The sequence below is a fragment of the Magnolia sinica genome, chromosome 2, assembly GCF_029962835.1.
Source record: "Magnolia sinica isolate HGM2019 chromosome 2, MsV1, whole genome shotgun sequence".
NCBI classification, from domain to species: Eukaryota; Viridiplantae; Streptophyta; class Magnoliopsida; order Magnoliales; family Magnoliaceae; genus Magnolia; species Magnolia sinica.
In genome coordinates, this window is record NC_080574.1 from 13,204,008 (window position 1) to 13,226,070 (window position 22,063).

The 22,063-nt window shown below is 42.3% G+C and overlaps 3 protein-coding genes across 20 annotated transcripts; 1 reads left to right on the forward strand and 2 right to left on the reverse strand.

The window, feature by feature from the left end:
- Positions 1–402: 402 nt before the first annotated feature.
- Positions 403–21,787, forward strand: LOC131235528 (pentatricopeptide repeat-containing protein At5g39710). Of its 18 annotated transcripts, XM_058232780.1 has the most exons (7): positions 403–2,893; positions 3,374–3,438; positions 3,828–3,948; positions 6,027–6,075; positions 6,244–6,330; positions 6,520–6,579; positions 18,390–18,671. In XM_058232780.1, the coding sequence occupies exon 1, from the start codon at positions 511–513 to the stop codon at positions 2,749–2,751; it is 2,241 nt and encodes a 746-aa protein (XP_058088763.1). In that variant the 5' UTR covers positions 403–510; the 3' UTR covers positions 2,752–2,893; positions 3,374–3,438; positions 3,828–3,948; positions 6,027–6,075; positions 6,244–6,330; positions 6,520–6,579; positions 18,390–18,671. The 18 variants fall into 18 exon arrangements, with proteins under 18 accessions (XP_058088763.1, XP_058088770.1, XP_058088719.1 ...); XM_058232787.1 differs by lacking the exons at positions 6,520–6,579; positions 18,390–18,671 and adding an exon at positions 21,629–21,787; XM_058232736.1 differs by lacking the exon at positions 6,520–6,579 and having other exon boundaries at positions 6,244–6,335; positions 18,386–18,671.
- On the reverse strand, positions 5,162–11,970 carry LOC131238046 (uncharacterized). Its single transcript, XM_058236170.1, has 8 exons — positions 11,876–11,970; positions 11,205–11,768; positions 10,669–11,106; positions 9,185–10,524; positions 8,980–9,065; positions 8,071–8,844; positions 5,725–5,855; positions 5,162–5,168 (listed from the first exon to the last, which is right to left on the reverse strand). The coding sequence occupies exons 1-8, from the start codon at positions 11,968–11,970 to the stop codon at positions 5,162–5,164; spliced, it is 3,435 nt and encodes a 1,144-aa protein (XP_058092153.1).
- LOC131238047 (serine/arginine-rich SC35-like splicing factor SCL30) lies at positions 13,188–13,673 on the reverse strand. Its single transcript, XM_058236172.1, has one exon. It carries the CDS (start codon positions 13,671–13,673, stop codon positions 13,188–13,190), a length of 486 nt encoding a protein of 161 aa, XP_058092155.1.
- Positions 21,788–22,063: the final 276 nt, after the last annotated feature.

Genomic DNA, 22,063 nt, shown 5'->3' on the forward strand with positions numbered 1-22,063 from the left:
TCGCTCTCCCCGGTGTGGATATGCACAAGATCCAAGCCGGTCATCATCTGTCTTAGTATACACTGTAGCCCAGAGATCAAGTCTATCTGGTCATTAGTTAGTCAAACATACGTGGAAACACCAGACGGCTGGAGAGAAATGACCAACTGCCCATGGTTGCACTACACGTGAGACCCACCCAGTGATCTTATGGGCCTGATTATCAACCATGGGCCCGTACACAGTGGGCCTACATGAACTGCTGGATTTATCACACGTGCAAGGGGACTAAGATACGGGATCTTGCTCTCTCGAGTAGACCAAGATCAAATCGTACTTAGGTCCACCCACTATCGGATCCCATGGACAAGCTCCGATCACCCTTGCAAAGCAGGACCCGAGACCCGATTGTTTGTAGACCAATAAGTCAATAACACCAACTTCGGTTTCCCACCTACAGGCTCGCCTCTCCAACCTTCACTGTACGGCCAGCCGCTGCGTCCAGAGCGCCAGTTGTGCAGGTTAACAAACATGCCCGCCCTTTCCCATCTCTCTCCTCTCACCCCCAACCTCGTCGCGGAAAAAGCTTACATTCTTCTCAAAAACCTCCCTCACTCTCGCCACGTTCTCAATTCTCTCTCCTCTCATTTCACCCCAGAAGCGGCGTCCCATCTCCTCCTCAAAACCCAATCCGATCAAACCCTAACCCTAAAATTCCTCTCGTGGGCCCACCACCACCCCTTCTTCTCCCTCTCTCCCCATCCTAAATCCCTCGCCGTCCACATTCTCACCCGCTTCAAGCTCTACAAATCCGCCCAAACTCTAACCCTAGACCTCATCTCCGCCGAGCCCCCGACCGTCCCCGCTGTCTTCGAATCCCTAAAGTCCACTTTTGATCTCTGCCATTCATCGTCCTCCGTCTTCGATCTCCTCATCAAATCCTACGCGGAGTTGAACCTAGTTCGAAAGGCCCTAGTCACACTCGATCTATCCAAATCGTCCGGCTTCATGCCTGGCATCTTGTCCTACAACTCGATTCTCGATGCACTGTTCCGATCCAAAGGCTCGGATTCGTCCGCTGCCGTGGAAAGATTGCAGGCCGAGATGATTGGTTCTGGCATTTCATTGAATGTCTTTTCGTATAATATTTTGATCAGAGGGTTTTGCATCAATGGGGAGTTGGAAAAGGCTTTGGATTTCTTTAATCAGATGGAGAAAAATGGGTGTTCGCCAAATTTAGTTACGTTCAATACTTTAATTGATGCATACTGTAAATTGGGAGGAATTGACAAAGCGTTCGGATTGTTTCGGTCATTGTCCATAAGAGAACTGCGTCCAAATTTGGTTACGTATAATGCAATCTTGAATGGTTTGTGTCGAGAGGGACGGATGAAGGAAACGGGTGCAGTTGTAGATGAGATGATTAGTAAGGGTTTGATTCCTGATAAGGTGACTTATAACACACTTGTGAATGGGTATTGTAGGCAAGGGAATGTTCATCAGGCGCTTGTTCTGCATGCCGAGATGGTACGTAAAGGTGTGGCGCCAAATGTCATAACATACACTTCTTTAATTGGTAGCATGTGTAGGGATGGGAATTTGCATCGAGCGATGGAGCTAGTGGGCCGCATGCGTGAGAGGGGGCTGTGCCCGAATGAGGTAACATACACGACTTTGATCGATGGGTTTTGTAAACAGGGTTTCTTGGACGATGCTTATGCAGTGTTGAAGGAAATGGTGGAGATTGGCTTTTTACCATCCATTGTAACTTATAACTCGATCATCAATGGGCATTGTTTGTTGGGAAAAATGAATGAAGCAATGGGCATCATTCGAGATATGAAGGTTGAAGGGTTGGTGCCAGATGTAGTGACTTATAGTACCATTGTAAGTGGGTATTGTAAAAATGGTGATTTGGAAAAGGCATTTTCAGTGATTCAGGAGATGATTGAGAAGGGTGTCTTACCTGATTCTGTTACATATTCATCGCTCATTCGAGGTCTCTGTGAGCAGAAAAAACTGACTGATGCTTGTGATCTTTTTAAGAAGATGTTGAGATCAGGTTTACATCCAGATGAGTTCACTTACACAATGCTGATTGATGGTTATTGTAAAGAAGGGGATATAAAGAAAGCTTTCCATCTTCATGAAGAAATGCTGCAGAGGGGGATCCTTCCAGATGTTGTTACTTACAGCGTGCTTATAAATGGGTTGAGTAAACAAGCACGGACAAGGGAAGCAAAGCAGCTGCTGTTTAGGTTGTATTATGAGGACTCTGTTCCGGATAATATCACATATGAGAGACTGATGGATCATTGCTGTGACAGAGAGTACAAGAGTGTTGTTGCTCTGATGAAGGGGTTTTGTATGAAAGGGTTGATGACTGAGGCTGATAGAGTGTTTGAATCAATGCTGGAGAGAAATTGGGGGCCTAGTGATGCTGTGTATAACATTATGATACATGGTCATTGTAGAGGAGGTAATGTACGGAAGGCACTTGATCTATATAAGGAAATGGTGTGTGCTGGTTTCATTCCCAGCACAATAAGTGTAATTGCTCTGATAAAGGGGCTTTTCTATGAGGGGATGAGCGAGGAATTGAGTCGAGTCATACAGGACATTCTGAGAGGATGCTTGCTCACTGATGCTGAGATATTGAAAGTCCTCGTAGAAGAAAACTATAGAGAAGGGAACATGGAAGCTGTTTTCAATGTCCTTACTGAGATGGCCAAGGATGGACTTCTTCCAAATAGTGGGAAAATTGCTATCTGAGGGAGATAAACCAAATGAGTAGTCACTTGTCCAGGGCACCTTTCGAAACATTCATATTGCTCATGTTCGTAAAATGTCTTTCCTTTTTTCTCATGGACTGAGGTGCACCGAGGCTATTCATCTGCAATAAATTATGCATATGGTATTATTAAATTCTCTTTGCTCTGCATTTCATACATACCATCATAGAAAATTGCAGCTGATTGTCTATATCAAGGTTCAAAAACATTGTAATGTATCATGTCATATATGGAATATATCATGATAAATTTGTCCTGGGATACAATACAAACTCCTGTATTGTCATATGGGAATTTGTTGAAAAGTAATGTTTTTTTGGTTTGCATTCTCTATACGTTCTGATACAAACACCTAGCATGGGGACATGTCTTTAACACATTTCAATATCATACCAAGGTTGATAATATTGGAAGGTACTGTATCTTATCAGGTTTGTATCACAACAAAGTTCATACAGCGACATGATATGTTCAAATGATATTTTGAACCTTGCTCTCTATAAGGTCTTGGGGAAACCACTGGTTTCTCTGGTTGACAGTTACCACAAATTGTTCATGTACAGATTTTCTGTTCTCTAATTCGAGTTGCTTTTGTAATGCAGCACTATTTCACCTGTTTGCTTGTACTTGAAAGTTGCATGAATTGGCCATTGTATCACGAGGATAGGTATTGGCTTGCCACCTAAACCGTTGTCCATGCCTTGCTTTGTATGTTCTACAATTCAAATTTATGTCCATGGTTTGCACTATATGTTTGTTCTTTGTGAATATAACTCTAGGTATCAGTCGCGTACTCTGCACCATATTTTTGTTCCTCTTTTATATTCAAGTTTCTTTAGCTAGTATCATGGCTGCTCTTCTAAATATATTTTGATGGCAGAGTTCTGATTGGACTCATATTGAAATTGTGAGCACTGCACGGATAAAAGACCGTTGAAAAAAGCAGGAGACAGAAAAAAAGGAAAAAAAGGAGGCGGGTGCTTTTCTATCAAGTCCTGGCCTCTTCACATTTCTTCTTTCAAAAGCTAGCTGAATCATTCTACCTTCTGCTTGTAGATTTTGACTGAGGCTACAGCATTTGAACAATGTCTGTCATTGGTTATTCATCTGCTGAGTGGGGTTGAATGGGTTCCGTGGCAGTCAGCTCTCTGTGTGCACTCTTGAATTTATTTCTGAGGTGAGAATTTTCTTGAAACAACTAAGTTTTCATCTTGAAGAATAACACTTGTTAGCATCCATTGTTTTTGTTCTAGGGTTTTGTTAACGTTTACAGGGAGGGTGAAGCGAGTTAACTTCACCAACACTTGTCGGTCAATATGCTAATTGATGCATTCTGTATTAGAACAGCCACGATCAGTGAGCACCTTCACCGATGAGGGTCAATGAGGGTTAACTCGCTTCACCCACGTGTTGAATGTCAACAAATCTTCATTATATGAGTGATTATCTGGTTTGAATTCTGCGCCCGATTCACTGCCCGTTATTTCTCCCCATCTGGTCTGAATTCTGTGCCCGATTCAATGTCAGTTGGTGCTTCCTAGAATCGGTTGATAGTCTTCTGCAGGCCTGGCATGGTTTCCGGATCGATAAGGGTAGAACCAGATTGTGGCGGATGGTTATTCTTGCCGTTTGGTGGTCTATCTGGGAAGAGAGGAACAATAGATGCTTCCGGGATTCTCCCTCCCTCCCCCATGCTGTTTCTTCTAAGGCTAAGCATCGCATTATTGAATGGGTGAGCCAGTCGAAAGCTTTAAAATGTTATGATTTTAATTTCTTAGGGGTCTAGTCCGGGCTGCCTCCTTGGCATCCCTTCTAGCCCTCCTTTGTATTTCCTTTCTTTCAATGCTATCGTTATCTTTCAAAAAAAAAACAAAAAACAAACCTTCATTATATGAGTGATTATTGGATACTCTTGCAGAGTCTGATGGTTCATATCAAGGAACTCAGATACTGTACATGTGGCATTCATATAGCTAAACTTAACCATCCAAATCATGACTCTGCTGTAGATAGGTCGTGACAAAAAATCAGATCAATTGAGCACTCCTAAATCATGACCCGCCAGGGTATCAAAGCTTTTCTCTTGTTGTATTGGTCAGATGATTCCGATAATTATTTTATTTGTGCATTTGAAGTTTTTGATGTCGTTCCATATGTCTGATGCTTGATTATCAGTACACAAACAGAAGAGTGATAAGAATGAGATAATTAAAGTTAGTTGCCATGTAATTGGGATAGACACTCACTGGCGCTGGACATGGATCAGAAACAGCAGCTTCTCGAGGCCTGATATGTGAATATGATGTGCAAGTAATTCGAGTTAATAAAATAAAACAGTAGATGCCTTAAATGAATTACTTGAGCAACCTGGTTATTGAGTCAAGGAGATCTCAACACCTGAATCACAAAGAAATGGATAAGAGTACACCCATAAGAATGATGGACTAGAGAGGGAGAAATAACTTTATTGATATCAAACTTCTGACAATACTATGAAGAAACTCACACTTACAAAATTTTGCAATGACTACCTCCTACAATCAACCCCTCCCGGTAGACCTTAGATGGATCTTTAATGAAAATCCCCTCTACTATTAGATTGATTTCAAATCTGTCTAATTTATTCAAATTAATCTAATGTACCTAAGATGGCAACAAACTTAATAATGGTAACAGCAAATCTAGAAAATAACACCCAAAAATCTTCAATCACATCTTCAATCGTATCTCTAAATCAACCCGATATCATTCATCACATCCACTCATATCTCTCACACATAACATAATAAATTGTAGCTTTTGATATCTGTCCAAAATCAGCACATGCTGGGCCCTGCGGTGGGCCGTGGGCCTGGATCAATTAGTAACTTCCTATTTATTTATTTATTTTTCTTTTTTTCTTTTTTTGTTGATGAGGAAGGTTACACATTAGAAACAGAATAGATTCTCTTACATTTGCTCCATGACACCAGAGAATGTAAGGGATTCCCCCACCCACGTGGCAGAATGTCGACGATGAGCCCTTCTGCCTGTGATGTAACTAGGAAGTGTATTGATTAGGAACTTTCTATTCCCTTCACTTAACTGCACATATATCATTACACTTAACGAACTACGTATACAAATGTACGAATTTTAACATAAGTGCCCATTAGATTTAAATTTTTTGTATGTTAGTTTGATTTGTAAATATCAGTTCATAATAATTATAATGGAATGAAACCTTTTTTTTTTTTTTTTTTCATGGCTGTTCAGAGAAGTAATTATGAAGTAGACATTTGCATATGAAGAATTTTAGGGAGCTGTGAGTTTTCTTCCACCCTCTCAACTTTTGTTTAGATAATAGTTTGTCCTATTCTCTTACCAAAAGTAGGAAGGGTTTAGTTTCAGTTATGGTGGGTGTCAATGTCTACTTCCAAAACTATGATGTGTGTGTTTATTTTTTTTTCCTTCTTTTCTTTTCTCCTAACAGGTTTTGAGCTCCGGTGATGACAGTATCCTCTTTAACTTGCTAAGATAATTTGCATAAACGAAGGGCCCATCTGTGCATTTATCAGAGGTAAGGTAACTATCCTTTTTTTCTTTCTTTCTTCTTCTTCTTCTTTTGTTGCAATGGGTAGAGCCTTTTTTTTTTTATATTAAAAAAAATAAATTATTTTTATATTTAACACACATCCACACCACACACACTCACACACACCCCCACACCACATGGGTGCTCGATCCCATGATCTCCGTGTTGAAACAGAGTCTGTCTACCACTAGGCCATGGAGCCGGACCCTGCAATGGTTAGAGCTAACTATTGAGGTATAGCATCACTTATGAGTTTATTTTGACAGCGACATCTTGCATTTCTTGTTTTCAAAGGTATTGTACAGCCAAGATGTAAACAAGCCAATCAACTTGCATTATTGTTTATTGTAAAACACCAAGATAGGATGATCCAGATTATCTCAACTTATGACTTTGACACCCATAGGAGTTCACTACCCATCATCACGGTTATGTGCCATGCATCCCATAGGCCCCATACCATATCCCAATTATGTGCTCAGTTTGGGACCTGGTGATTATGGGGTCAATAGCTCAGCCCAGCTCATTAGATCTTCAGGCATAGGCTGTCTGGTATTGCTTACACTCTTTAGTCCTTCAGGCCAGGCTCGATCTAACAGTTCAAGCAGTGGCAAGCTTGGGTCAAGGTCTTTTGTCTATTGGTTTGTGTGCTCCAGGGTTACATATAGGTCTATAAGACCCCATCTAGGAAGATTCTAAAGAACCTAGGGATTCTAGAGATCTTGATGAATTAGGGGTGTGGTCTGCAAACTGGACTTAGAAAAAGCTTATGATCATGTTAATTGAGCTTTTCTTGACTATATGATGATCTGGATGGGGTTTGGTGAAAAATGGAGAAAATGGATTAGAGCATGTGTTTCTTCTACCAAATTTTTTGTTTTAATCAATGGCTCCCCTTTTGGCTTTTTTAAAGCCTCATGGGGCCTCTGCCAAGGTGATCTTCTTTCTCCATTTCTTTTTGTTATTGTGATTGAGGCCCTAATTGCATGCTATCCTCAAGGCAAGATTCAGGTTTCTTTCGAGGTTTCAAGGCGCCCAATTTCCCTACTCCTATCAACCACCTTCTTTTTGCCGACGATACCCTTCTATTTTGCGAGGCTTCTGAGACTCAAATTGCAACCTTGAGGATAGCTGTAACTTGCTTTGAATTGATTTCTGGCTTCTTTTTTTTTTGAAAGATAACTTATATTAAGAGAAAAAGAAAAACAGAACAAACAAAGAACACTGCTGAGATAGCAGAAGGAAAGTTAAGCCTTAATAAAGGCTAGATCTACATCAGGCCCATCCATATGGAAAACCCATTCCGCAATCAGACATTTGACGTAAGAAGCCACACTGTGAGAAGATATCGATTCGTTGCGGAAACAGCGGTTGTTTCTTTCTGTCCACACCCCCCACCATATTGCCATGATCGCCATTTGCCACATACGAGATGTTGGCCTATAACGCCATGCCAAGCCTTAAGAAGCGCTTCTACATCCCTAGGGAAACACCAACTAACCTTGAAGCAAGAGATCATATCTGACCGAATGGCCTGAGCAAACGGGCAGTGGATCAATAGATGGTCCATAGATTCTTCTGCTTTCAAGCAAGAGATGCATACATTGGTTAAGACCATGCCTCTTTTCCTGAGGTTATCTATGGTGAGGATTTTCCTATTCCCAGTTAGCCAACCAAACACGATAAATTTTGGGGGGACAACATACTTCCAAAGGAAATGAATACCCTAAGATGCGTGTAAAGAGATCTGACCGTGAAAACTGAGGATTTGTCAGCTTTCCACGTTAGACTGTCCTTCAAAGATTGGTTCGGAATAGCATGATGCACGTAGTCCAGAAGCTCTACAAACTCACTAATTTCCCAATCCTCCAAGTTCCTACGACATTTAATATTCCAAATCACTCTATTTGCTACGATAGAATAGTTATCAGCAATTAAACTGTTCTTTTTCACGGCAAGGCGGAAAATGGAGGGGAATTTCTCTTTCAGCGGGTTGTCTCCAAGCCAGATATCCGTCCAAAAGTGGATGCAGTCACCTTTGCCTACTGTAAAACCTATCCTTTGGATGACATCTTTTTTCAGGCGATAAATGCCTTTCCAGATCGCGGAAGTCCTATACAAAGAAGACTCCGAAGTCCACCAATCTCCTTCCGAACTCCCATATTTGCCTTTTATAATTTTATTCCATAGACTGTTCTTTTCCGTACCAAGTCTCCAAATCCATTTCCCTAAGAGAGCCCGATTCATCGTTTTTAATTCCTTTATGCCTGCGCCATACTCTGTTATCGGTTTGCATACTTGTCTCCATTCCATCAGATTGAAATTCTTCTTGTCATCCTTCCCGCGCCAGAGGGAATTGCGCCTGAGGGAGTCTATGGATTTAAGGACCGTAACAGGGCAGCGAAACAAAGACATGAAGTGAGTTGGGAGATTAGATAACGCTGCTTTAATCAGCGTGAGCCGGCCACCGATAGATAGGCAATGACATTTCCACGCAGCCTAGTGATGATGAAAACGTTGTATGACCTTGTCCCATTGGTATTTTTTTGGACGGCCGATGCATAAAGGAAGGCCCACAAAAGTCGCTGAGAAAGATCCCGAGGAGTACCCCATAAGATTTGCCATGTCGCTAACCTCCTGATTGTCCATATTGACTCCGTAGATTATAAATTTGAACATGTTCACCTTCAGCCCTGCTACCGCTGCAAAACATCTAATAACTGTATGCAGATTAGAAACAGACTCAAAGCTGTCTTAAAAAATATTAAGATGTCATTCGCAAACTGAACATGAGAGATCGGATCATGAAGTCCTTTCACTTGGACACCCCTGAAGATACCTTTCGTTTGACCTTTAAGAAGCATTGAAGATAAGGCTTCACCGATGATTAGGAAAAGAAAGGGAGACAGAGGGTCTCCTTGACGTAGACCACGCGAGCTTTTAAAGAATCCTTTCGGTGATCCGTTTAGGAGAATAGAGAAACGTGTCGAGCTGATGCATTCCTTGATCCATTTTCTCCATACCTCATCGAAACCCATACGCTTCATCATATAAAGAAGAAAGTCCCAGTCTACGTGATCGTAGGTCTTTTCCATGTCCAAATTGCAGAAAATAAATTTCTTCTTGGATCGATGATTGGAATGGAGACATTCATTTGCAATGAGGGACCCATCGATTATTTGTCTTCCCGAGATGAAAGCGCACTGATTAGGACTGATGATTGGCCCAATGACTTTAAGCAGACAGTTAGCTAGAGTCTTAGCCAAGATTTTATATAAGCTTCCTATGAGATTGATAGGTCTGAAATCTTTGAATTCTGAAGCTCCCGAGAACTTGGGCACCAACGCGATAAAGGTCGCCCCTATATTAGTAGAGATTCTCCCTCTAGCATGAAATTCATTGAGGAACTCCATCACCTCTTCCTGAAGAAGATCCCAGAAGATTTGGAAAAATTGGATCGGATAACCATCGGGGCCGGGCGCTTTGTCTCCCTCTAAGGCGTTCACAGCCTCTTTAACCTCTTCTATTGAGAACGGAAGCTCCAGGGCCGATGCATCTTCTTCACTTATAATTCGAAGCGAGAGGTTGTCCAGCCGAGGTCTGGACCAGCCCTCATTTTGGAGGAGGCCTTGAAAATAGGAGATGGCTTCCTGAGAGATAGTCTCTCTGTCCTCAGACAGATAGCCATTGAGCATTATGCTGTTAATGCGATTCACTCTGGCGTGCATACTGGTGATACTATGGAAGTACTTGGTATTCCTGTCACCTTCCTTGATCCACTTGGCACGAGCTTTTTGCTTCCAAGAAATTTCATCTTCTAGGACTTTGGCTGAGAGAAGTTGGACGAGCTGAATTCTTTTCGCTAGGGATTCCTTTGTCATTGGATTGCTTTCTGCATGACTGTCGATCTGTTGAATTTTCGAAAGGATTGAGTCCATGTCCCTTTCAGATGTTCTTCTTTCCTCCTTGTTCCACTGCCTGAGTTTTTCTTTAAGCACCTTAAGTTTGGAGCAAAGTCTGAAGCCTGCAAAGCCTTGAGACTGGAGCTCCTTCCACCATTCTGTCACCATAGATTTGAAACCTGCCCGATGCAACCAAGAAATATCAAAGCGGAAAGGCTTCAGACCCCAGTCTACCTCCTCAGTAGAAAGAAGCAAGGGCCAATGATCAAATGTGGTCCTGGTAAGGACAGACTGAGAGGAGGAAGGCAGAAGATCCAACTAATCAGGGGAGAGGATAAAACGGTCCAGCCTGGACATAATCGGGGATAGTCTCCCATTTGTCCAGGTGAAGCGAGAACCGATTAAAGGAAGATCTACCAACCCATTGCTATCAATCCATGAGGAAAAGGCCACCATGTGGGTCTTTGTTTTGAGACTAGATGATTTCTCATTCGCGAATCTGGTGGCGTTGAAATCACCAACGAAGCACACTGGACCGTCGAAACTGTGGCGGACCAAGGTCAGTTCTTTCCAGAAGGCATCCCTTAGAGCATTGTTGGTGGGGCCATGAACAGAATAGATGAGAAAGTTTGCTGCTGAGTCGTTGTTTCTTGGAATAACTGAAACTGAGAAATCACCTGTAGTACTCTTCACGAGAGACCAGAAAGCAGTACGCCAAGCGATGAGGATACCCCTTGAACTACCCGAATCATCTTTTGCCACCCATTTGGCGTCTGAAGCCTTCCAAAGAGTTTTCATCAGACGATCATCAAGAACTTTAACTTTGGTCTCCTGGAGACAGATGATCTGTGGGCTGCACCTGGTACAAGAGCTCTTAATGAGTCTCCTTTTTTGTTTTGACCTGACACCCCGAACATTCCAAGAAACTATCTTCATGGGATAACTACTCTTCCCTACAGTCCCTTTAGTCTCTCTCTAGGCCTGAGATCAGCTATGCTATTTGAGGAACTGCCTTTCCACTTCAGCTTCTTATTTTTGCCTACCCTTGGGGTGCGCTTCTGAGGAGTTCTGTTAGGGTCTAGAAATCTACCTCTAGCTTTGACGCATTGGAAAAGGGCGAGGAAATCTTCTGGACAATCTCCGAATGATAGGCCAAGAAGTCTTCCAACGTGCCCCATCGCATCTCGAATCCACTTCTTCCTATGAATCTTCTTGACTAGGGCTGCTCTCTGATCTTCCTCTAGTAACTTAACTGCGGTATTTCCGTCTTTGATTTGAAGCGGTTCCGCTACAATCACCTCTGGGGCTGAAGAATCTTGCAAAAGAGATAGAAGGTTAAGTTCAGAGCCCTGATGGGATTGAGAACGAAGATCAGAGTGGGTGCTCTTTGAGGATGTGGGGGATTGAACGTATGAAGAGGAGTCTTCCTCGATCGACTGAGCTTTAGATAAAGCATCGAAGGGAACTGATTGCAGATGCCTGAACATATCTAGCCGCCCTATTTCCCCTTTGAGACTATAGCTAGGCGAAGAGTGAGGACTATCAGGGTTCATGTAGAGAGCTGGAGTCCGGTTTAGGTTAAGCGAAGTAGGGTCGGGTAAGGACTCACGACCTAACGATTGGAAAACCGATCCATCTTCCGCGCCTGATACACCTTCCAAACCGGGAATAAGAGGATGATCGTGTCCGAGTCTGATTGGGCGAGGACAATCCGAGCCGCCATCTGTCAAGAGAGAAGTGACAGATGGACGCTGCTGGAGAGGATGCGATAATCATTCGTTCTTGTGCGCAACACCTGGCGGGCTATCCATCGCAGTATGGATGCGAAGGGGCAGATAGTCGCCACGTGTAGGCGATGGATCTCTCCCATCGATAAATCGATCAACAGAGAGGCTCTTTGAAATACCCGCTTGAACATGCGTCCCCCTCTCCCTGCTCGAAATCTCATCGGAGGGCCGAAGATTGTCTGCCGATCGGTCACGTATCTCTGTTAAAACCAGAGCACTGACAGATTTTGCATCTAGAGAAGGAGAAGTGAGGCGGGAGCCACCACGTGTAGGAGTTGCTGATGTCGATCTGTCACCGCAATTAAGAGATCTATCTACCCCCTGAAAAATGTGTGGTGGTCCGCGGGTGCACCGAATTGTCGTGACTTCCTTCTCCCCTCTAGCGTCGTTCATCAGAGCCAGGGACTGGGAAGGCTCTCTGCTCCGCCATAGATCTCCCCATCGCAGGAAGGGATCAAGCAAATTCTCCTTTTGGACCGGAAGCTCAATAACTCTGTCTTCCACTTGTACGGAGATAATATTCGGGAGGGGTAAGCCTTTCCTTCTTCTGATTTGGGCTCTGATCACCCCCATCTCCACTCCTAGCTTCGTCTTCGGGTCTAAATCGAGAAAGTATCCCAAAGAGGATGTGGCTGCGATGAAAAATTCTTCATTCCAGAACTCCAACGGAACTCCCCAGATGAGGATCCAAACGTCCTCCATACCAAACGTGGAGAATTCATTCCAGGAAACCACTCCCCGAACAAGACCTTCCCTGTGGATCGCCCCTACCATGATCAGGGGTTCGAGGTTTACACCCGGGTCACCTTTTACCCAAGCCTCATTATAACCGATTGGACGTAAAGTGAATGTGCCTGCGCTAATTCTTGTACATTCATCAATCCAGTTGCATAACTGTGAAATGGTTGCATTTTCACGAGCTAATATCATCGTTGTATCTTTCAATGCGTCTTTTGCTCTCAGCACCTCATCGTTGTTTAGGCGAATAGAGCAAGGAGGCGCCTTACGTTCCTTTAGATGAGTATCCTCCCGATTTGAGGTCGGGATTGTTGAGGGAGGTGGCTTACGTCGGTCTTGAGTCGGGTTTATCAATGTGTCCCGATAAGAGGTTGTCGGGTAGACTGTGGATTTTGGATCAGCTACATTCCGATGATCATTTTTTGCTGTATTTTTCCCCTTCATTTGATATCTCTGGCCCAAATTGTGCACGTTGCACAAGAAGTTTCTCCCCCCCAAAACTCTGGCTGTGAAGCATCGATACAGCTCGCGAGAGCTCTTCCTCCATGCTCATTTTGATGAGAGCAAAGCCCCTATACTGGCCATTCCCTTTATCTCTAGGCATTATGACATCCATCACTGCCCCTGCTCTCCCGAAAACCCTTTCAAGGTTGAGAGGGAACCAACCTGAAGGGAATCCCCTCACAAACAGAGTCGGGAGGGAATCATATTTGTTACTCCCCTTCCAATAGCCCCGTGTTTTTCTCCTCACCTGGGTCCAGTCGTCGATCGACTTCCCCTTTTGGGTCTCATTTTCCTTTTTCGTGATGTGTATGTTAGATTCGAGTGATCCCGTGTTGTGCGTCTCATCGTAGGCTTCTTTGCGTAGGTCACGCCGGAATCGTTCGCTGATAGCCCCCATCGTTTTCTCTGTCGCCGTCATTCAATAGTCGTCGTCGTCGTCAGTATCGATGCTCAGCCCACAGGTATTCAGTCATCGTCGTCGTCGTCAGTATTCATTCGTCGCCGTCGTCAGCATGTCAGTACACTATGAAAATGCAAAAGGTCTGGCTTGAATATCAACATTTCTAAAAGAGAGCTTCTTGGGGTGAATAGTTCTATTTATGAGGTTTTTCACTTTGCGGATATTTTTGGCTGTACCCCGAGCTCCTTCCCTTTGACCTATTTGGGTCTTCCGTTGTGTCTTGGTAAGCCTCCCCTCCATCTTTGGAATAAGATTGTGGAAAGGATGGAGGGAAAAATGTCCTCAAGGATAGGTATGATGCTCTATCTTGGCAGCATAATTACTCTCGTTAAGGCTTCACTTTCTAGTCTCCCCATCTACCTCCTTTCCTGATTTAAGTGCCCAAATCGGTTCTTAATCGTATTGACAAATTGAGAAGGGACTTCCTTTGGGAGGGAGGCTCGACTTCTAAGAAGCAATGTTTTAAATATTGACGATATCGGCTGATATATCCCACGATATATCTTGTATCCCACTTGTGCGATACAATATGCACAAGTAATGCCGATATATTCCATATGTTTGATTCAGTGAGCATTTTTAATTGGAATTATATTAAATCAGTGTCAAATGGTTACAAATCTATTGGTTCTTCATATTTTGTATGAAAAATCATGGAGTTGGAGCTTTGATTTTGATATTCATTGGTTCTTCATGTTCTCCATGTTTTTTTTCTAAATTTTTATTCAACTAGCTTTCAATTGAGACTAATTTTGAAGTATTTGATGAAATGATCATCACATACACCCTAATTTCAAAATTTGAGTGTAGATAGTCTGATTTGGAAAAAAAATGAGAAAAATTCAAAATTTTTCCTATTTCTCCCAAATTGCTTGCAATGTTGCACTCCAAACATGAAATCAAGCATATATGGGGGCCGATCAATTGATTTGTTAAGTCCTTGTCAATTTTCGAAAATAAAATTTATTTTTTAATTAAAAATTAATAATATATATAAAATTTTCCCTTCAACCAGCTATCAATTGAGACTAATTTCGAAGTATTTAGGAGTGTTTGATGAAATGATCATCACATACACTCCAAATGTTATGCATTCAATTTGAATATAGTTGCATTAGTTCAGTCAGACAATGCATAACTTAGGACCCTATACAAAGAAAACCTATTATGTGTACTTCTTTTATAAGATGTTATGATTTAAATGTGTGTATTAATGTATTTTTTAACAATATCTGAAGTTTCATTGAAAAATTCAACCCTTTTTGTAATGTTTCTCCCTGTTTCTCAAGAAGTGTGATAAATTACTGGATACAAACGATATATCTCGTGCGATAACCAATACGTATCTATATCCCAAGGGTGCAATACTTAACGCGATACTGATATTTCGAACATTGCTAATAAATTTCACCTTGTTAGTTGGTCAGAAATCTGCCAGCCTATCTGAAGATGGTGCAGGCATCAATTGCCTAGATGTGGTTAATAGGGCCTTGCTTGGTAAGTGGACCTAGAGATTGTGGCTGCTATGGCTCCATTTTTGTCTCCTACTCTTTCATTTTCCGTTGGGGATGGGTCCAAAGTTTGTTTTTGCAAGGACACGTGGTGTGGATTGCCCTTTGAACCAATCTTTTTCCTCCCTAGTCAATTTATGCCCCGTTGTAGGAGAAACTTGTCCGACTCCGAAGTTTTTGATGTAGTGTCCCTTCTTTCCCTTTTGTAGGGTGTTTCGCCTTCTCCTAGGGAAAATGATGCTTTACAGTGGTGTCACTCTAAGAATGGAGTCTTCTTGGTTCGATCCCTCTATTCTATATTGGCTCGTCCTCAGGTTCCTACCAATGTTTTAAATATCGTTATCGCGTAATGTATCGCACCCTTGGGATATGGATACATATCGGTTATCACATGGGATATATCGATTGTATCGCATAATGTATCATTGTTGTTGGGAAACCCGGGAACATTGGGAGATTGGTCGAAGTTTTCAATGAAACTTCGGGGATTGTTGAAAAAGACATCAATACACACTTAGGAATCAAAACATTACAAATAAAAGGGCACATAATAGGGGTTTCCTTTGTATGGAGTCCTAATATATGCGCTTTCCAACTGAACTGATGCAGGTATATTCAAAGTCTATTTATATAATTTATAAAAGTAAAAGACATTTATGGAAACGCAAGCAATACGTTCAAAAGCAAAAGAAGAATCATAGATCAGGTTACATACATGTTTAGTTTTGTGTTTGGATACAAAGATCGCAACTGATTTGTGAGAAATTGAGAAATTTCGATTTTTTCTCAAATTTTCACAACTTGACCCATCTCCCCAAATCTCGAAATCGAAGTTCCAAATCCATGATTTTTCATGGAAAACTTGAAGAATCATAGATTTGTAACCATTTGACACTGGTTTAATGTGATTCACAGCAAAAACATGGATCGAAAATCGAAAATGCTCACCAAATCGAATAGGTGGGATATATCGGCACCAGCTGTGCGTTTTGTGTCGCACATGTGGGATACAAGATATATTGTGGGATATATCGGCTGATATCGTCGATATTTAAAACACTGGTCCCTACTAGTCCCTGCCTTACGGCTTCCCTCTGGAAGCAGGGCACTCCCCAAAAGTGTTTGCTTTCGTTTGGCTGGTTGCAAGGAATAGGATCCTCACCATTGATAACCTTTGTAAAAGATCCCTCTATCTGCCTAATGTATGCCGTCTCTGTTTGAGTGCCAAGGAGTCATTGGACCACCTCTTCATCTGCTGTTCCTTTTCTCGCATTGTTTGGTCCGGCAACATCAGATCAGCCAACCTTTCCTGGGTGTTTCCTACTTCGGTGACAAACCTTCTTCTGGTGTGGCATGGTGAGGGTGTTTCGCTTGGCAGGAAGAATTGGAGGCTTGTGCTGCTAGCTTTCTTCCGAGTTATCTGGTTCGAAAGGAATAATAGATGTTTTCGCAAATCTAGGGTGGCTTTGTATATTAGGGAGTGGGCTCCCAAAGGAATCCTTTGTTCTCTTTTGTTTCTTTGCTCTCTGTGCTTTTTTATTTCTCTCTCTTGGCCTCTGGCCTTTTAATAGAATCATCTTTCAAAAAAAGAAAAAGAAAAAGATACTTATATTTATACTTACACTGCTACAGTATATTTACAATTATGCCACTGCAGTACATTTATAAAATGCCATTCTGGTGCAACTTACTCCTTAAAACTAGCATTCAAGGTAAGCATCTCTGGAGATGAGATTGTCAACTTGCCCTTCAGTCACCATAAGTGGTCCTTCGATAGTGCTTTGGTGAAGATGATAGCAAACTGATCATGGATGGTGACAAACAGAACCTTCATTTCTCCCGTATATACCTTTTGATGAATAAAGTGATGATTAATTTCAATACAAACAAGGGGGTCTACCACTGAACTTACTTTCCTACATAGGCAATTGATGGAGAAATATAGAGAGAGGAAAGATCACCACATGGTCTTTATCGACTTAGAGAAAGCTTACAATTGGGTCCCTAGAGAGTTAATCTGGTGGGTGCTGGGAAAGGAAGGAGCTTCAAGAGGATATGTATGAGAGAATCGTGACAAATGTGAGGACTACTAGTGGAGAGCGTGGTATTAAAAAACGGTTACATTACGGCCGTAAAGGCTGTTACGTAAAAGAAACAGCTGCCCCCGTTATGTAAAGGGGGGGTAAATCAGTCCAAGGACAAAATTTAGCAAGGGGCCACATTCAACTCCCCCCCCCAACACACACACACACACGGTTTTACTGGGTTCCACATGCAGAGGACCCCGCACGCCAGTGAACTGTATGTTTGCTGATGATCAAGACCTTATAAAATTGTGGGAGTCATTCTTGCCAACCCCACTTGTAGGGACTTGGATAGAGTGCTCTTAGCCTTAAGATAGTTCACATGCTGGGGTCACACATGTAACTCCAACCATCCAGATTGCAGGGCCCGCTTAGAAGTCATGAACAGAAATTACACTGATGATTCCTGAATTGTTTGACCGGTGGACATCTAATCACCAGTTGGAATGGAAAATAGATAATTTCCAAGTTGGTTGATAGGTGTACATCTAATGGCCAGTTAGAGTGGAAAATAGCCGACTGTTTGAATTACAATCAAATGTCCATTAATTAGAGGTTAGGACTTCAAAATCAATCTGATTTTGAGGGTAAATATATGGTTAGGAGAAATGCACCAACAGTCCACATTCAATGGAGAATAACAAGATTTGATGGTTAGGAACGTCCAATTTAGGAGATCTTTTGGGCATGGTTCATCCCTTGTGGGATACATCAGATCAATTGCTTGGATAAACCAACCATGGCCCCAAATGGCCAGACTATCTGCCAAACGGGGAAGTTCCCTGTTCATAAGGAACAAGACACTCTGGCCTCTCCTTTCGTTGTTGTAAATTTATCCAAATGGTAATATCTATATAACGTGATTAGCTACGGACAATTTTACCCACACAATTAGTCATCATAGGAGTCATTAATTTTAGGTTTTAAAATATATTTGAATGTCTATCTTTAACTTTGGGTTTTCAAATAGATTTGAATGTATGTGTCTTCAATAGGTTTCCTATAATTTTCCTTTTTGAGTAGCCCACTGATGCACTTCTCTCCTTACGTGTAGCCAGCAACCACGCCTCGAATACTTGGGAAGAGCAACAAAAGCTGTGGGGCCTACCATGATGTTTGTGTGACATCCACTGTCCATCATTTTCAACATCTTATTTTTGGGCATGATCCCAAAAGCAACATGGATCTAAAACTCAAGTGGATCACAATGCCGGAAACACGGACTGGGATGCTCACCACTGAAACCAGCATGGGGCCATTCCCTCAACTTCCTCTCTCTGCATATAGCCTGCATCCTCTTTCTTTTGTGCCGTGCCGTTCACTCTTCTGATCTCTCTCGCCTTTCCATGAGTGTTCACTCTTCTGATCTCTCTCACCTCTCCACGAGTGTTGCACATACGATATAGTGTTTGCAGTGTGTTCTTATCCGTTCCATGTAAGTTCAAGTGGCCCTTATGGCACAAGTCCACAACATGGACAGTTTCAATCATTGGGCCACTCAGCATGTGGGGCCCAGTTGGTTGTTGCGCATGCTGGATCATGATTCCAAAAGAGGCTAAACAATTTAAGAAAGTGTGTTAATCATCAGGCTTCAAGTAGCAACCCCAAATTTTATGGGTTCTGATGCCAGATGGATTGGATGACCCCTCTGATTAGACTACACTGTCCAAACCGCGTTCCTCACTGTACGTAGGTCAGCCTATAATCATGGGCCGTTGATTCTTTCATTTAAAATGCCCAATGATGTGCACAAGTCTGCCAGTTACAACTTGTACCAGGTATCATATCATCCAAGGTTAAAAATCGTACCAGGTATCATATCATTCACCACCTTTATCGGACTGTTTCGGCGGGGATTTGGATGATACTTAACTTCAACCTTGGTTACAACTTCATTTCGGTATATGTGGGTCCCATCCATGATTTGGACGCTTCAATTTTGAGTTGTGCGCCGCCCATGTAATTTCAGTGTCTCTGACTCCATCCGTATGAACAACCATCACATTTTGCCAGAGCATGAGATGTTCCTGCTGCACCCCCCCTCCCCCCCCCCCCAGAAAAAACAAAAGTGAAGTTTCAATCCATTGAATATGTCCGTCTTGTTGGACAGCAGCTTTATTTACCACCACTTTCCGTACATTTGTCCCGGAGCATCACGGGAATTTACTCCCAGGGCTCATGTTACTCGTCACCCTGCCTCCCGCATTGGCATTGCGTGTACAAGGAGAGTCATTTGATCATCATCGACCTGAGGATGTGAACTGCATACTCAGGCCATTGCTCCGTCATCCAGACCATTGGTTTTCTCTCCGATCCCATGGATCATTGCTGGTCCATGCTCCGTCACCCACCTTGATGTATGTATTTCGTATCCATGCTGGCCATCCTTTTTTTCCAGATCATTTAGGGCATTATCCCAAAAAATGAAGTAGATCTAATTATCAGGTGGACGATACCATAGGAAACAGTAGTTATTGAATGTCCTACCATTCAAAACTTCTTAGGGCGCACTTTAATTTTTCCATAGTGTTTATTTGCCATCCAATCTGTTGATAAGGTCACATAAGACTGTATTAAGGGAAAAGAAACAAATATCAGCTTGATTCAAATATTTTGTGGCCCATTAATGGTTAATCACCACTCTTTCACATGGTATGGTCCACCTGATAATTGGATCTGCTTCATTTTCGGTACAATGTCCTAAAATCATATGGAAAAACGGATGGATAGTGTGGATGCATAATAAATACACCAAGGTGGCCCCATGGTAAGGGCCGAACCATCTTGAGTAAGTTCACCTAATCTGCTCCCACGCTGTAACATCGCCAAGTACATACTCGGCAGAAAACTTAAAAAAGAAAAGAAAAAAAAAAAGAAGAAGCTAGAGGCCATGTACGACTACCCAATCAAAACTTGCCACGCCATGCTGAAGATGGCGTGGGCTAGCCACATTCCATTTTCCATTTAAAATCAAAAGTTTATGTCATCAAATTGGCTACAGGACAAAATTTGCCAAATGATTCCCACGAATTTTAGAAAAAACTAGTTAGGAATTTACATTCAGGTTACCTCATTAGTCGATATCTTGATATCTGCTGACTGACTGCAGCTTGGGTGGGCCCCGCGGTGATGTTTATTTAAAATTTACCCCCGACCACTGGGTGCGTCACCCCATGCTGGAAATAGTGTACAGTACAATTCTGGAACTCCGGACTGTTTGAATCATAGGTCAATCTGATTCTTTTGAATCCTGTGACTAAATATCTAATAGTCAACACCACGATGTACCTCTTCAATTTCAAAATCAAGGGCCGTGCATTACAATTTCTTTCTTCCCATTGTGATGTATATGTGAATTCTACTTGGACCGTTAGATGTGTAATCCCTATTTTGCCCGGAGTAGAAAAATCAATCTGACTTATACTTCTGGTGGGCCACAGCAAAGAAAAAAAATTGGAAGAGATATTTGACCTTGATTTTTACAAGGCCCACTGTCATGATTATATGAAATCTACTTCAACCATTAGGTGCCACTCTAAAATTTAGGCTTGGGGCCTAAAAATCAGGTCCATCCCTGATTCAGGTGGGCCATACGTAGAGAAATAGTTTGGAGGATATCATCGCCCTGCACACTGTTTCTAGTGGGGTGATTTTGGTCCTCGAGCTGACGCAACTGGTGGTCGGATTAGATTTTATATAAACATCACGGTGGGCTCACCCAAGCAGCCGACTCATTTGGGGGAAGTGGATTGAGTACTGCGTAACCGTGATTTATGTACTTTATCCACTCCCTCCGTCCATTTTACTTGATAATTTTAGTGCTTGATCCAAAAAATGAAGCATATCGAAATCTCAAGTGGACCACGCCACACAGGAATCAATGTGAATTGAATGTCTACGTTGAGAAATTCTTTGGGGCCACATAAGTTTTGGATATTTGTGTTTTCCCTTCATCCATGTCAGTGTGATCTTTTGAACCGGTTGGATAACAAATAAACATCACTGTGGGCCAAGGAATGTTTCAATGGTGGAAATCATTATTCCCACGGTTTCCCATAGTATGGTCCACTTGAGCTTCGGATAGGCTTCAATTTTGGGATCTAACCCCTAAAATAAGCTCTAAAAATGGATGGACGGCGTCCATGAACCACGTACATTTACTGTGGGCCGAAAAGGGTTTCCTCCGTGTGATAAAAGTGTACTAAATACACAGTTCGATTTCTTCGTTTGCTATCCAATTGCAAGGTTGATTATATTGATTAATGAGGTAGGTTTTTTTGGAAACTTTTTAAAAAAGGAATGGTGGAGACCGTGCGTGTCCACAACCGCGGATCCGAAGGCACCTATTTCTGAAGCGGATTAGGTGAGACCCGTTGACACCCAAGACGGTGCGGCCCTTACGATTGGGCACACCTTAATGTCTGTATTTCATATCCACGCCATCTATCCGTTTTTTCAGATCATTTCACGGCATGATCCCAAAAATGAAGCAGATCTAATTCTCAGGTAGACCATATCATAAGAAACAGTGGTGATTGACCATTAATGGGGCACCACAATTTTGGATCAAGCCGGTATTTGTTTTTTTTTTTTCCTCCCTTCGTTGTGGTTTGTATGACATTATCAACACGTTGGATGGCAAATATACATTACCAAAGCATTATAGTGGGCCCTAGGAGGTTTTTAATGGTACGTTGTTCAATTGCCACTATTTACTGTTGCATATTTGATC